The sequence below is a fragment of the Carcharodon carcharias genome, chromosome 32 (assembly GCF_017639515.1).
Source record: "Carcharodon carcharias isolate sCarCar2 chromosome 32, sCarCar2.pri, whole genome shotgun sequence".
NCBI classification, from domain to species: Eukaryota; Metazoa; Chordata; class Chondrichthyes; order Lamniformes; family Lamnidae; genus Carcharodon; species Carcharodon carcharias.
This window is the reverse complement of record NC_054498.1, coordinates 24,777,942-24,793,592: the sequence shown is the minus strand read 5'-3', so window position 1 is coordinate 24,793,592 and position 15,651 is coordinate 24,777,942. Positions and strand designations below refer to the sequence as shown.

Below are 15,651 nucleotides of genomic sequence, written 5' to 3'. Positions count from 1 at the left end.
TCTCTCTCTTTCAGACACGCCTCAAGAAGTCAGACTGTGTGGTATGTCAACACTAGCTTTAGTTATTTGCAGGTGTCTTTTGGGTTTTATGATGCATCCACTCAAATCCACATCAAATACCCTCAGGATGTGACATGAGAAATTATGTCACAACAGTTCTAATGTTTTTTTATAAACTATCTACAGTTCCCTGTTACTTACCAAAGATTGTTTTTTTTTGTCATTTGCTCTGAACATTTTTCTTTACCAAATATGAAAATATTGAAAATGGTAGTAAAAGGCTGTTTGGCTGACAGTCAAGCATCATCCAATTGGGTAGTGAGTCTTTTTGCTTTCCAATTGGTGTAGGAAGGCAGTAGTAAGTAGCATTTGGCCAAATGTGCCTTTGTTGGTTTTCATGCTCTTTATGAGCCTCATTCCTCTTTAATTGATCTCATGCTGTTTTTCCCATCAACAGGGAAAAAGGCATTTGTCCGATTTAAGTTATACAGAATTTCAAGAAGCTGACAAGAAAAGCACATTCAATTAGTTGCTTGGTAGTACAGAACTTGAATATTGTTGAAAAGAGAGACATGCTGTCAGAACTTGGGGAGCCCATAGTTCCCAGTTGCTTTCTCCATGGTTAACACCTCAGCCAATCAGAGTTGACTTGCCAACCAATCAGCACCCCTTTTATCCTGTACTATAAATTGTTGTGATCTTTTGAAATTTGGCATTCTTGCATTTGTCTTGATGAGTGCAAGACAAAAGTCTTCGACAGCATATCTCTCTTTTCAGCAATGTAAAATCCCATTCATCAAATCCCTTCCCTGTTGTGTGGCACATGTTGTACTATGATGAGCTGCTAACAGTAGCCTGGAATACTTGGTATTGAGGATAGGTTGGAGATTAGCCATGGCTAGGGTTGCCAACCCTCCAGGATTGGCCTGGAGTCTCTAGGAATTGAAGATCAATCTCCAGGACACTGTTGTGTGCAAGCCTGGAATAAAATCATCGGGGCAGTAAAAAAGATTGGTTTTTTTCTGTCATTTGCTCTGAACATTTTTCTTTACCAAATATGAAAATATTGAAAATGGTAGAAAAAGGCTGTTTGACTGACAGTCAAGCATCATCCAATTGGGTAGTGAGTCTTTTTGCTTTCCAATTGGTGTAGGAAGGCAGTGCGTTGCAAGGATGGAACTTGAGGGCAAGTCACGCGATGAAAGCTCCAGGAATACGTTTAATCACAGCCGGCAACCCTAGCCATGGCTGTTTCACAGGAAGAGATTGTCAGTTGCTCAGATTGTTGCTCTGTTTGAGTAAGATTCTTTGGTTGTCCAGACCACTTGCATTTGAAAATGCCACATTTTCCAATGTCAAGGTATATTTGACTTCTTGTGTCAATGTAAAGATAAGGATCCTGGCTCTTGTGATACAATGGTTCCCTCATTCTCCTGCTGCAGGAGATTGGTGGAATCTTAAGAGAAACAGCACAACTGGCTAAAAACTGCCCATTTATATTTTCTGTAGATGGATTCCAGCAATCTGCTACCAGTGAACCTCTGCAGGAATTCCATTACTAACCCAGGGACGTGTACACTGTACTGCTAGTTCTTTAATTTGAGAGACAGCGAGGTTGTACTTCTAGATTCGACCATTCACAACAATTGCCTCAAATGGTCAGCTTACGTTTATCAACTTATTCTCTTGCTCCATTCCTTCATCATTAGATAATGAGTAGCATTAGGGTTAGGCTATGGTAGCTGTTGGGACTTACTCCCAATATTCCTACCCCCTGACTGAATCTATATTGGTTTCAGAAGACACTGCAAATGAAAGGTAAGGGCTAGGTGGCAGCCAAGCTCTCCTGAGTGGGCAGATTGGGAATTCAAGTTCCATTCCAGAGACTGCAGCATAAAACCTAGGCAAATGCTCTATTGTTGTACTGAGGGTGCACTGCTCTGTAAGAGGTGAGATGTTAAGCCAAGACCTTGTCTGCCCCCTCGGGTGAATGTCAAAGATTCTGTGGCACTATTTTGAAGAGGAACATGGATTCCCCAGTGTCTGACCAATATTTATCCATCGACTAATGTCACTAAAAACAGATTAATTGGTCACTGTCATGTTGGTTTTTGTGGAAGCTTACTGTGCTCAAATTAGTATTTACAGGGGCTCCCAGGGATGTGTCAGTACTGATAGGGAATCCCTGGGAGCAATACAGAATTTACTTCCATTTGTATAGTTCCTTTCAGATGCTCAGAATGCCTCAGTGATTTACAGCTAATTAGTACATTTGCAGTATTGTTATAATGTAGGCATTATGAGTTATGGCTTTGCTCAGACATTTCACTCTCACTCAACACCAAAAGACCATTCTCATTAGCAAGCTCTTGCTATATTCAAATCAAAATGAAACTTTGCACGTACGATACCTGGTAATGTGGTATTGGCCGTGATCGGATAGAAGCTCTTGTTATTTCTATTAGGTCACTGAGTTGAAGCAGGCTCCTTTGTATTGACCTAGTCTTTCAGATAGCAGAGGAATAAAGAGTTCAATGAAGAGTACAGGAAGCCAAGGCAGCAGCATCACCAGGCATACAAAACATGACTACTTGCATACCAAACAGCATAAGCAGCATGCAACAGACAGAGCTAAGCGATCCAACGTTCAACCAATGGATCAGACCTGAGCTTTGCAGTCCTGCCACATCCAGTCTTGAATAGTGGTGGACAATTAAATAACTCACTGGAGGAGGAGGCTTCACAAATATTTCCATCCTTAATGCTGGGGGAGCCCAACACATCAGTGCAAAAGACAAGGCTGAAGCATTTGCAAGAAGCTTCAGCCAGAAGTGCCAAGTGGGTGATCCATCTCGGCTGCCTCCGGAGGTCCACAGGTGCCAGTTTTCAGCCATTCCGATTCATTCCACGTGATATCAAGGAACAGCTGAAGGTACTGGACACTGTAAAGGCTATGAGACCTGACAATATTCTGGCAATAGTGCTGAAGATTGTGGTCTGGAACCTGCTGCGCCCCAAACCAAGTTGTTTCAGTACAGCTACAACAGAGGCTTCTACCCGATAATGTGGAAAATTGCCCAGGTATGTCTTGTACACAAAAAGCAGGACTAATCCAACCCAGTCAGTTGCCACCCCATCAGTCTACTCTCGATCATCAGTAAAGTGATGGAAGGGTTCATCAACAGGGCTATCAAGTGGCATTTGCTTAGGAATAACCTGCTCACTAATGCTCAGTTTGGGTTCCGCCAGGATCACCCAGCTCCTGACCTCATTACAGCCTTGGTTTAAACATGGGAAAAAGAGCTGAACTCCAGAGGTGAGGTGAGAGTGACTGCCCTTGACATCAACTCAGAATTTGACCGAGTGTGGCATCAAGGAGCCACAGCAAAACTGGAGTCAACGGGAATGGGGGGGAAAACTTTCCACTGGTTGGAGTCATACCTAGCACAAAAGAAGATGATTGAGGTTGTTGGAGGTCAATCATCTCAGCTCCAGGACATCACTGCAGGAGTTCCTCAGGGTAGTGTCCTCAGCCCAATCATTTTCAGCTGCATCATCAATGATCTTCCTTCCATCATAAGATTGGAAGTGGGGATGTTCACTGATGATTGCACAGTGTTCACCATTCACAACTCCTCAGATACTGAAGCTGTCCATGGTCCAAATGCAGCAAGACCTGGACAACATCCAGGCTTGGGCTGATGAGTGGCAAGAAACTTTCATGCCACAGAAGTACCAGGCAATGACCATCTCCAACAAGAGAGAATCTAACCATTGCCTCTGACATTCAGCGGCATTACCAATGCTGAATGCCCCACTATCAACACTACCATTGACCAGAAACTGAACTGGACTAGTCATAAATACTGTAGCTACAAAGAGCAGGTCAGAGGCTAGGAATCCTGTGGTGCATAACTCACATCCTAACGCCCCCAAAGCCTGTTTACCATCTACAAGGCACAAGGCAGGAGTGTGATGAAATACTTTCCACTTGCCTGGATGAATGCAGCTCCAACAGCATTCGAGAAGCTTGACACCATTCAGGTCAAAGCAGCCCGTTTGATTGGCGCCCCATCCACAAACATTCACTCCCTCCACCACTATTGCACAACAGCAGCAGTGTGTACCAACTACAAGATACATTGCAGGAACGCACCAACTCCTTAGACAGCGCCTTCCAAATCCGTGACCTCTACCACCTGGAAGGAAAGGGCAGCAGATACATGGGAACATCACCACCTGCAAGCCACACACTTTCCTGACTTGGAAATATATCGCCATTCTTTCACTGTCGCTGGGTCAAAATCTGGGAACTCCCTTCCTACAGCACTGTGGACGTATCTACACCACATGGACTGCAGCAGTTCAAGAAGGCAGCACACCACCTCCTTCTCAAGGGCAAAAAGGGATGGGCAATAAATGCTGGCCTAGCCAGCAACACCCACATCTCATGAATGAATAAAAAAATATGCTTTGTCAGACTCTGTGACTTAGCATCTGATTTATAGCTTAAAGACTAAAAGTAAAGGTCAGTCAGAAGGCCTCAATGCCTAAACATCAACCTTCTGCTAAAGGAGTATGGCACGTACAGCTTGGCCTTCCAGCCCAGCTCCCTAAAACATTCTGATCTGAGGGGATCCCAGATTTATCGCTAGCTTCGTATCTGTTGGCCAACCAGCCAAACAATACAAAAGTGAGGCAGCAAAGGAATAACCCCCATTCCTCCATTAAGTTTGTACATTGGGCTGAAAAGAGAAACTTGCATTTATATAGTGCCTTTCACAAACACTGTACAGCCAATGAAGTACTTTTGTGTAGTCACTATTGTAGTGTAGGAAATGCAGCCGCCAATTTGTGCACAGCAAGATCCCACAAATGGGAATGCAGTGCTGATCAGATAATCTGTTATGGCACTGGTTGAGGGATAAACACTGGGGAAAATTCCCCCGCTGCTTTTTTGTATGGTACCATAGGATCTTTTACATCCACCTGAGCGAGAAGACAGGGCCTCAATATTACGTCTCATCCAAAAGAAGCACTTTTGACAATGCGCACTCCCTTAGTACTATACTCGGCTATCAGCCTGGGTCTTATCGCTCAACTTTCTGGAGTAGGACTTGAGTCACCGACCTTCTGATTTGAGTGCGAAGTGCAGGTCCTGCTCCAACCACTCGACCCCTGTATTTTCCTGGCCTCTGCTTTTTGGACAGTGCCCTCTTTCAGCCCTAATCCAACAATAACAATGTACTCCTTGCATTCCAGCAACTGACAAAGTAGCACTGCTGATTGGGAACATGAACTATGTGAATCACCCCAAGCTAGTGGCCACCATGATGGATGTTTATGAATTGTCGAATCTGCTGCATCAACTCAACTTCCGGGTGGTTTCCCTGATGGACCTGACCAAGGAGGAGATGCTGAGTGCAGTCAAGCAATTCCTCCAGCTCCTGGACAAAGGCGTATATGGTGAGTCAGCATGTGGGCACCAGCATTCAATTGGATTCCCACTTAATTCTGAATAGTGCATATCAGTAAGGGATTCTTCCTGTATTTTATGGTTCAGTACTCTGAGCTAGATATGGCCTGAATAATTACAGAAATCAGTATGTTCATATATGGTGGCTTGCCTTTCCTATACATTTATCTTCATACCCAGAACCAACTAGAAAATGCAGACTGCAGTGTGAAGGGAATGTCTGTGCAGTTCTTGTGCTTGGCTAAGCTAAACTCACTGAACTGTTCACTTTCTATGAGTTTTACTGATAGGAAGAGATAGTCACCAGTCATGAGGTAGCAGAAGTTAGCAGCTGTAAACAAAAAACTTTCCAACTCCATAATATTCAACCCACAGTGATCCTACACATTTTTCAGTTGCGCCTTTGAAGGAAAAGCGGATTAAATTTGGAAGCTGAGGGGCAGTGGGATTAGTTTTTGATTTGCTATTTGCAAAGAGTGGTCACATACATTACGGGCTGAATAGCCTCCTCTATGATTCTATGTTGAAACCGATAAGTGTTGTAGATTGGCATCGGCTGAGAGTACACTTGTAACAATTGTCAGACAATGTGTATTTACATCCAGGTTGATGATGCAGTTTAACTGTTAAATGAATACATCAAATCTCGTTATTTGGCAATAAGTTGGGTAGCTCTCCATAGCTTGGAAATTCAGGTTTGCAGTGCTGGAAGTGAGCCCATTTTGTTAACATTCTTCTGTTTTGTCAGAAGCATCCACTTTCTTAAATTAAATGACTTGATGTCCAGTTTAACAGATGTAGTGTCTTCCACAGCAGATATTCCCAAATGTGTTGGGAGCAAGATATCGTGGTGTCAGCCACAGCTCAGTTGGTAGCGCCTTTCTCCTGAGTCTGAAGCTTGTGGGTTCAGGTCTCACTGTAGAGACTTGAGCACAAAATGTGGATGGACACTCCAGGACAGTACTGAGAGAGTGCTGCAGGTGTCTTCTTTAGTGGGGGAGATGTTAAATCCAAGGCTCTGTCTTTCATCTTGGGAGGATGTGAAAGATCCCATGGCACTATCCTGAACAAGAGCAAGGGAGTTTTCTCATGTGCATTGCAAAATATTTATCCCTCAACTATCATCATTAAGGTAGATTGCTGGTCATTATTACTTTGTTGTTTGTGTGAGTCGAAAGCCTGTGGAAAAGTTTCCACTTCTAATCTATAGATCAATATCAATACATCACTACTGTAATTATAAACTGTGACACAACCAACAGAGGTTTCGGAAAATCATCTCAAGCCAAAGTCCCTCCATCTGTTTTTCTCATTTTCCATTGGGTACATGTCTATACATAGTGAGGTATGTGTTTAGCTCCTGGTAGTGATGTTATTGGACTGCTTGTCGGCAACCCTTTAACCCAGCAGCGTTCCCCATGCCAACAGAGGTGAAGCACAACTCAAAGCTGACGCAACACAGCTAGAGTTAATACTTGATGGACACGAGCGCAGCTCATGGAATGGACCACAAAGATCAAGGTCCTGATTCTTTAGTCCTTACTTGCATTAGCCAGCCCCAAAGCCTCACAAAATAAACCTTCTGGAGTTTGTCTCCAAGAACTGTGAACTGTCTGAGGAATTTGATGCCCACTCTCTTATTCTAAATAAGGACAGAATGTATGACTTTAAAGGAGAGATATAATGACATCTGTGCACCCTGGCCCAATTCTCCCCTACCCTCTAACCCTCTTCCACCTGAAGAATGCACATTGTTTTTATAACCCTAGCACAGTGCAATGGAATGACAGATTAAGTATTGGTAAGGTAAAGGTTAACTATTGGTAAGATAAAGGAAGAAGTTGCATTTATATAGTGCCTTTCAAAACAACAACAGCTTGTACTTGTATAACAGGTTTAATATAGTAAAATATTGCAAGACAATCTCCAAATATCCCAAAGCATCTTTCAGCCAGTGAAGTACTTTTTGAAATGTTACCACTGTTGTAATGTAGGAAACATAGCAGCCAATTTGACCGGATCAAGGTTCCGCAGCTTGGATACCAGGGAGAGCTGATAACACTCCTGTGAAGCACCTTCATTACATTAAGAGCCCTCTATAAATACAAGCTATTGTGCCATTGATTCTGATTTTTGCCAAACATTACTAAAGTCTTCACAATCACCATCTCTGATGTTGCTTAATTTTATGGCGAGGAATTTGGTGATGAGCCTCGCATTGACCCTGACTTCTTTTAGAGTCTAATAGGCTGGTATTGGGCCTTGATTTTTGGTTCTCTCCCAACCAGTTTTCTGCAGCCCTAGTGCAACTGGGACTGTGCTGTTGGAAATTTGCTCAAAGACATCCCACCGTCCCTCTCCCCACTTCCACCTGGCTGGCTTTCCGGAGAGTTGTAGAACTGTTGAAATGACACAATGAACAGGGTTAACTGTTGCCCTGTGCATCTTTGGCAAAACTGTCCAGGGTCAAGAATCAGCAAATGGAGCAGACTTATTTCACAAAGGCCTCATTTTTCTGAATTGTAGAGTGACAAGAGCATGGGGTCCACCATGCAATGAAAGCAGTGTCTGTCCACAGGCATCTCTTGTTGTCAGTAATGGCAGCAGTTGAATGACAGATAGGAGGAGTGCAGCAAGAACCAGGATGCAGCCTGTGTCAAGGCTTTGTGGTATGTGCTATTCCTGGCTTGCCACTGTTTTACTTCCTTGTTTGGTAATGGGGAGGAAATGAAAGAGAGAGAGAGAGCGAGAGACAGCAAGTACACCTCTTACTCTGTTTGCTGTCTTGAATTATTTCTATGGATGTGACCAGAAGAGGCAGAGGTTCCTCTCTCAGTCAAAAGGTGTTGACAGGAAGCTGACTGTTATGCGCTACTGTTGGTTGCTCTGCTGTTTCTATAGTTTGGACAATGAAATGTCCAGGCCCTATTTACATAGAATTATATAGATTGAAACCTTTAAGATCCTGCGGGGTCTTGACAGAATGGATGTGGAGAGGGTATTTGCTCTTGCAGGAGAATCTAGGACTGGAGGTCACAGTTTAAAAATGAGGGTCCGCCTATTTAAGACAGAGATGAGGAGAAATCTTTTCTCTGAGGGTCATGAGTCTTTGGAATGCTATTCCTGAAAAGGCAGTGGAAGCAGGGTCTTTGAATATTTTTAAGGCAGAGCTAGAAAGACTCTTGATTAATAAGGGTGTGAAAGGTTATTGCGGGTAGGTGGGATGTTACAGTCAGGTCAGCCATGATCCTATTGAATGGCGGAGCAGGCTTGCAGGGCCGAGTTGCCTACTCCTCCATCTCTTCCACATCAGGTGGTCAAGAAATTTGGCAGATTTTTTTTTGTTCAGAGAAAAATTAAATTCGCAATTGCAGTTCAAAAATAAAATTGAATGTAAAAGTGTAGTCTGATGATGATGATAATGCTTTCAGTCATGAAATACACCATGACAAATTTGTGGACTTCCTTACTCGAGTTATATGAAGATTTCTTACACCTTATGACGGCCACATTCTGTGGTGCCAATACTGGGGAAGAAATGTTCATCTGAGGGCAGACATGGCCTTGGTTTGGCATCTCATTTGAAAAGTGGAATGCCCTCAATATTGCATGAAATTGTCATCATGTAGGTTATGCGCTCACGTCCCTGGAAAAGGACTTGAACCCGCAACCTCCTGACTCAGAGGCAACAGGGCTACCAAATGAACCACTGTCGTATGAAATGTGGCAGGTGGATACATGGAGCTCCATGCCATCTGTGCTGTGTAAGAGTCACTGATGTGTTAATGATATGTTAAGTATATTGTTAAGATACACAAGTGAAGGGCATTGTTTAATTAGGTACTTAGCACACATATGAAAAGAAACTAAGATAAAAGCAAAAAACTGCAGATGCTGGAAATCCAAAACAAAAATAAAAATACCTGGAAAAACTCAGCAGGTCTGACAGCATCTGCGGAGAGGAACACAGTTAACATTTCGGTACCTTGCTCGTTCTGCTTTCTACTCTTAATGTCACCTATTAGCACATTCCTTAGATAATATCACCACCTTCAAAACCTCTTTGTCCTTTTGTCTATGACATCTTTTGGCTATCTCCACCTATCACTGGCCCTCTATCCAGCTCTACTGGCGCCGCCACCCCCCCCCCCCCCACCAAACCAGCTTATATTTCACCTCTTTTCTATTTTTCCTTAGTTCTATTGAAGAGTCATACGGACTCGAAACGTTAATTATGTTCCTCTCCACAGATGCTGTCAGACCTGTTGAGTTTTTCCAGGTATTTTTATTTTTGTTATGAAAAGAAACTGCTGGGACACTGGGTTGGGAGGTAGGAAGCAGACCTATGTAATGCTGTAATCTGTGAATAAATCTATTATCAAGGAAATTAATAGTGTCTAGTTTCATACTTCACCAACTGGCTTGTGATCAAATTAGCACAATGGTTCTGAAATCATAGTTAAAAATGCAATGTAATGCAGGAAGTGACAGCATATAATACATGATATCCAAAGATGAGGATCTGTTAATTAAGGGATAGAATGGGAGTAATCTTGATGCAAAATCTGCCTGTGAAGCTGGTAGTTATAACTGCAAGGATTTCATTGCATGGCAGATCTCTCTCTCTCTCGATGGGATGTTTGTGAAGATAGTTTGGATGCATTTGATTCTCTCTTTCCTGTTTTTGATCTAATAGCTCTATTTTACTATGCTGGGCATGGCTATGAGTGCTCAGGCCGGAATTACATGGTGCCAGTAAACGCTCCGAATCCGTACAGACCAGAGAACTGCATCAATGTCCAGAAAATCCTCTGCAGGATGCAGGCAAAGAATACAGCCCTAAATGTTCTCCTTCTGGACATGTGCCGGAAATGGTACGGTGAACTCCTCTCCTCTCTCAGCCACTGCTTTAAGCTATTGCACTCAAAAAACAATTATGCCAACAATTGCATATGTGCCGTCAGGATTCCTGTTTTTGCATACCTCCCTCTGCCACCACATATAGCTTATCAACATCACTGTAACAATACTTTCCAATTCTATTCAGGGAGGAGAGGCTTAAAGAAGGGGAGGAATAATGGTTCATTCCTGGTTACAGGGTTTTCAGACGGGATATAGAAAGAAATTAAAGGGGATATTGGTTAAAGGAACAATTACAGCTGTGAGGAGGGATTATATGTAGAAGGAGCATCAAATGAAGCCATTTGGGTTGAACTAATGAACAAAGCAGTAGTTGGACTACTGGGACTACACTAACAGAGGAAGATAGAAGAGCAAGTATAAATTCAAATTGCTAAAATGTGCAGAAACAAAGCAGCAGCAAAGTCAGGGATATCAACCACTCTAATGTTAATTGGGATAAATTCAGAGTAAAAGTTACAGAGGACATCGAATTCTTAAAATGTATTCAGGAGAACTTTTTTAGTCAGCATAGCAAACCCAGCAAGAGAAGGGACACTTCTGGACTTAGTTTCAGGGGAATGAACCAGAGCAGGTGGAAGGGTTTTCAATGGGAGAGTATTTTGGTAGTATAATTCAATTAGATTTAGTTATCGAAAAAGATAAAGATAGACCAAGGGCAGAATATTGCCATTGGCATGTGGGGGTGGGTCCAACACGCCGACGCATAAAATGACTCACGATAATGTCGGGCATGCGTCCTGATGTCAGCGCGCGTCATTTCCATATTTCGTTCGGGGTGAAATTAAAAGGAAATTAGGAAAGCAAATAGAGGGCATGGAAAAATATTGGCTAGAAAAATCATGGAGACCCTAAAGATGTTTTATAAATACTGTACATAAAGAGCAAGAGGATAACTAAGGAAAGAATAGGACCTGTTGGAGGGGCAAAAACATAACTTGTGTGTGGAGGTGCAAGTCACAGGCGTGGTTCTTAATAAGCACTTCACAAAAAGGTGGGATAAAGCAGTCATTAGAGTTGAGGAGGAGTATGAACTATTAGATGGGATAAATATAGAGGAGGAAATATTAAGGTTGAGTCAATAAGTCAATCACCAGGCCCGGAAGAGATGTATCCCACGCCTCTAAGGGAAGAAATAGTGAAAGCTCTGAACTTCGTTGACCAAACTGTTGGCCACTTTATTGCTCAGGAGTCAAATTTTGTTTTATAACACTCCTGTGAATTAGCATGGGACATTTTACAATGGTGGTACTGTGCTTTTCCCGAGATGAACATATGATCATAAGAAATAGGAGCAGCAGTAGGCCATTCTGTCCCTCAAGCCTGCTACACCATTCAATAAGATCATGGCAGATTGTGACCTTAACTCCACTCTTCTGCCTGCTTTCCATAACCTTTGACTCCCTCGTTGATCAAAAATCTATCTTACTCAGCATCGATTATATTCAGTAACCCAGCCTCCACTGCTCCCTGGAGTAGAGAATTCCAAAGATTAATGACCCTCTTAGAGAAGAAATTCCTCCTCATCTCAGTATAAATAGAAAACACCTTATTTTGAAACTGTGTCCCCTAGTTCTAGATTCCCCCACAAGGGGAAACATCCTCTGTGTCTACCCTTTCAAGCCCCCTCAAAATCTGATATGTTTTAATAATTTCACCTCTCATTCTTCTAAACTCATATTAGAGTATAGGCCCAAACCATTTTTAAACTTTCCTCATACGTCAACCCTTCATCCTAGGAATCAACTTAGTGAATTCTCTGAACTGCTTCCAATGCAAATGTATCCCTCCTTAAGTAAGGAAACCAAAATGGTACAGTATTCTAGGTATGGTCATGTACAGTTGTAGTGCTGTTTAAAAAAAACCCTCAGCTGCAATCAAGGAATAGGTCACTTTTATGATCAGAGCCTGGAGTTTTAAGCTTTAAATACTTATAAAGTTAAAGTAACTATTGCTGTAGATTCTGCACACACAAACCCTGCTGTTCTAAGGCAGTGGTGTTCAACAGGTGTGACTATGGTGACAGCCAAATGCACTAAATTTAGTGAAAAGCTCTTTACGCATAGTATAGATAAATGCACTTCATGTGCGTATTTACTTAACAGATACCACCAGTAACCAAGGATGTAAAGTACTCAAAATGATCAAGAAACACACAGTCGCTGCTTTTTATCTAACAGCTTTACCCACAAATGCGCAAAATGATTAAAATTCACATGTGTACACTGTGTGAATATGAGTACTGTGATTACACACCCAACAACAATGTCTTTTGCTGACTTTATACTACCTAATTGGAAATGTAATTAGCTCCATCTGGATTCTCAATGAGCCATCTATAGTTAGTGGCTGTCATATAGGACAACAGTGTCTTAAAGTCCTTTGGTTCTTGGTATGTGTATTCCACACCATAGGTGCTTTCGCAAGCCTTTCACATTTTGCCACTCCATCTGAAATTTGCACCTCCAGATAAGTAAGCTGCCAATTGAGGGGCAGGTTTCTCTTGTTGGCAGTTCACTGACTGCATTTTAAATTGAGCTTAGGACCAAAATTGGTCCAGTGCCATGCTGAGTCCCTTGAGTCACAGCCCTGTATGCTCAACTTATAGTTCCCCGCCCTCACCCTGAATGACTCAGAAAAGAAAATCCCCCCCCCCACCTCCGCCGCCCCGATTTTAGCAGAACCCATCCCACCCGTGACCTGGCTTCAGATTCAGCTTAGCCACTCCGACATGTAACATCAATATATCATCTTTTCAAAGACTTGAGACATGTCAGTGAATCCTTTTGCATTTGTTTCCCAGGTATAATCAGGATTACCTTCCCTCAGATCTACAGCCACTTGCTCCCACTGGGAATATTGTCTATGGATATGCGACGTGAGTATACCTCTGGTATTTAATTTTGGGAGAAGATGATAATTCGCAGGCATGACCTCTACTTGGTGTCAGCCCTGACATCTGGTAGGTCAGATGCAGGACTGAACCCTTCGTTTCTGGGCCCCAATCATCATCTTCACAACTTCAAAAGATCCTGCCTCTCCCTCTGAGACAGTGTCACATGAGAACAGGAGAAGGCCGTTCAGCCACTTGAGCCTGACCACCATTTACTTTAATCATTGCCTGATCTGTATCTTAATTCTATTGACCCACCTTGATTCCATGTTCCTTAATACCCCTAACCCCAAACAATAAAAAAACTTATCCATCTCAATTTTGACATTTTCCCTATTCCCCTCAAAAGCATTTTGTTGGGAGTGGTGGAGGAGGAGAGAGAGAGAGAAGGAGACTTTTTCAGATTTCTATCTGCCCTTAACCCCTCTCCCCCAACATCACCAGCCAATCTAGGCTTAAGGGATCTAATGATCTCGTTTCTGTTGTGAGCGAGCTGTGTGTAGTGCTATGTTACACAGTCCCATCTCATGATTTGTCTGTTTGTGAAAGTTAATAGATGGAACATCCTGGCTGGCGTTAGGTTTCCATGTGATACGACAGTTGCTGTGTCAGAATTTTTAGCACCTTGGTAATCTGGGTGGAACAGTAGTGATGGCTGCCATTTCATCTGTACCAAATTTGCGCTGAGGGGACATCCCAGGCATGCTGCCTGCTGTTGATGAATATTAGCAGGTTTCTAGAAACGTGTGACCTGGCAGGTGATGCTCGCTCAACACTAGCAAGCATTCCTAATACCAGTTCTTTTGTTTCTTGTTTGACTCTTTGGATGCTTACAGATCAGCCAGGGGCCTATCCAAGGCCTCCCCAAAAACTGGTGCTTCCTATGGATAGCTCCAGGAGAGCATTGCCCCATTATCATGTGAGGCTGAGCCAACCATATTCTCTGGCACACACTAGCGAATCTGTTTTGTAACAGGTCTAGACAGATCACCCCAGTCACTGTAGGGAGAAAAGAAAAACTTGCATTTCTGTAGCACCTTTGCTGACCTCAGGATGTCCCAATGTGTTTTACAGCCAGTGAACTACCTCTTGAAGTGTAGCCACTGTTATGATGTAGGAAACATAGCGGCCAGTTTCCACATGCAAACATCATTGAGGTAACGATCAGAAAATCTGTTCAGTGATGTTGATTGAGTTGTGAATATTGGCCAGGACACTGAGAAACTCCCCCTGCTGCTCTTCAAATCAAGTGTCATGGGATCTTTTACATTCACTTCAGAGGCCTAGGCTAGGGCTTAATTTAATGTCTCATCCAAAAGACAGCAGCTCCAACAGTGCAGCTGTGAACTGGCATGTCATCCTGCATTTTGCCACTCTGTCTGAAATTTGCACCTCCAGATAAGTAAGCTGCCAATTGAGAGGCAGGTTTCTCTTGTTGGCAGTTCATTGACTGCATTCTAAATTGAGCTTAGGACCAAAATTGGTCCAGTGCCATGCTGAGTCCATTGAGTCACAGCCCTGTATGCCCAATTTATAGTTCCCCGCCCTCACCCTGAATGACTCAGAAAAGAAAATCACCCCCCACCTCCGCCGCCCCGATTTTAGCAGAACCCATCCCACCCGCGACCTGGCTTCAGATTCAGCTTAGCCACTCCGACATGTCACATCAATATATCATCTTTTCAAAGACTTGAGACATGTCAGTGAATCCTTTTGCACTTGTTTCCCAGGTATAATCAGGATTACCTTCCCTCAGATCTACAGCCACTTGCTCCCACTGGGAATATTGTGCACCAGCCTCTGGAGCAGGGTTTGACACAAAACCTTGTGGCTCTGAGGCTTAAATGCTACCACTGAGCCACAGCTTAGATAAGGTGATAGAGCACAGTCAGCTCCTGTAAAACAATGTTGTAAAATGGAAATTACTAAGGAACCTCAAGTGTGGCTTCAGTGACACTGTTTTAGCCACAAGTACTAAATGCCTAGCACACACTGACACAATATAGATAAATTGCAGACTCGACGGGCCGCATGGCCTCCTTCTGCACCATAACAGTTCTATGATATATTTTACATATTAATGTTTACATAACAAAGATCCTGCACCATTCACTGACCAAGGAAGTGATTCACTCCTAAAGATTCAAAATGAATGCTCACGCTTTGCTTTCTGTCTAAATAGGCAGTGTTTTACCCTTGGTGGAGGTGCTTGGCGGGGGTGGTCGGGAAGCTGACCACCACCCATGACTGGCTCCGCACTGCAATTTCACGTGGGTGAGCGGCAGCACTGAGCGCTGCCTGTGGGGGGGGTGGGTAGAGAGCCGGGCCTAGCGCACAGCTCGCACACGTGCAAGAAGGAGCA

At 43.2% G+C, this 15,651-nt stretch overlaps 1 protein-coding gene across 4 annotated transcripts in view; it reads left to right on the top strand.

The window, feature by feature from the left end:
• Positions 1-15,651, top strand: part of malt3 (MALT paracaspase 3) — a 118,010-nt gene that overhangs the window by 68,529 nt on the left and 33,830 nt on the right. For all 4 annotated transcript variants that reach the window (XM_041178601.1, XM_041178600.1, XM_041178599.1 and 1 more), the window contains 4 exons: positions 15-41; positions 5,263-5,466; positions 10,173-10,350; positions 13,200-13,274. In XM_041178601.1, the coding sequence (XP_041034535.1) occupies positions 15-41; positions 5,263-5,466; positions 10,173-10,350; positions 13,200-13,274 (484 nt within the window). The remainder of the gene's footprint in view (positions 1-14; positions 42-5,262; positions 5,467-10,172; positions 10,351-13,199; positions 13,275-15,651) is intronic.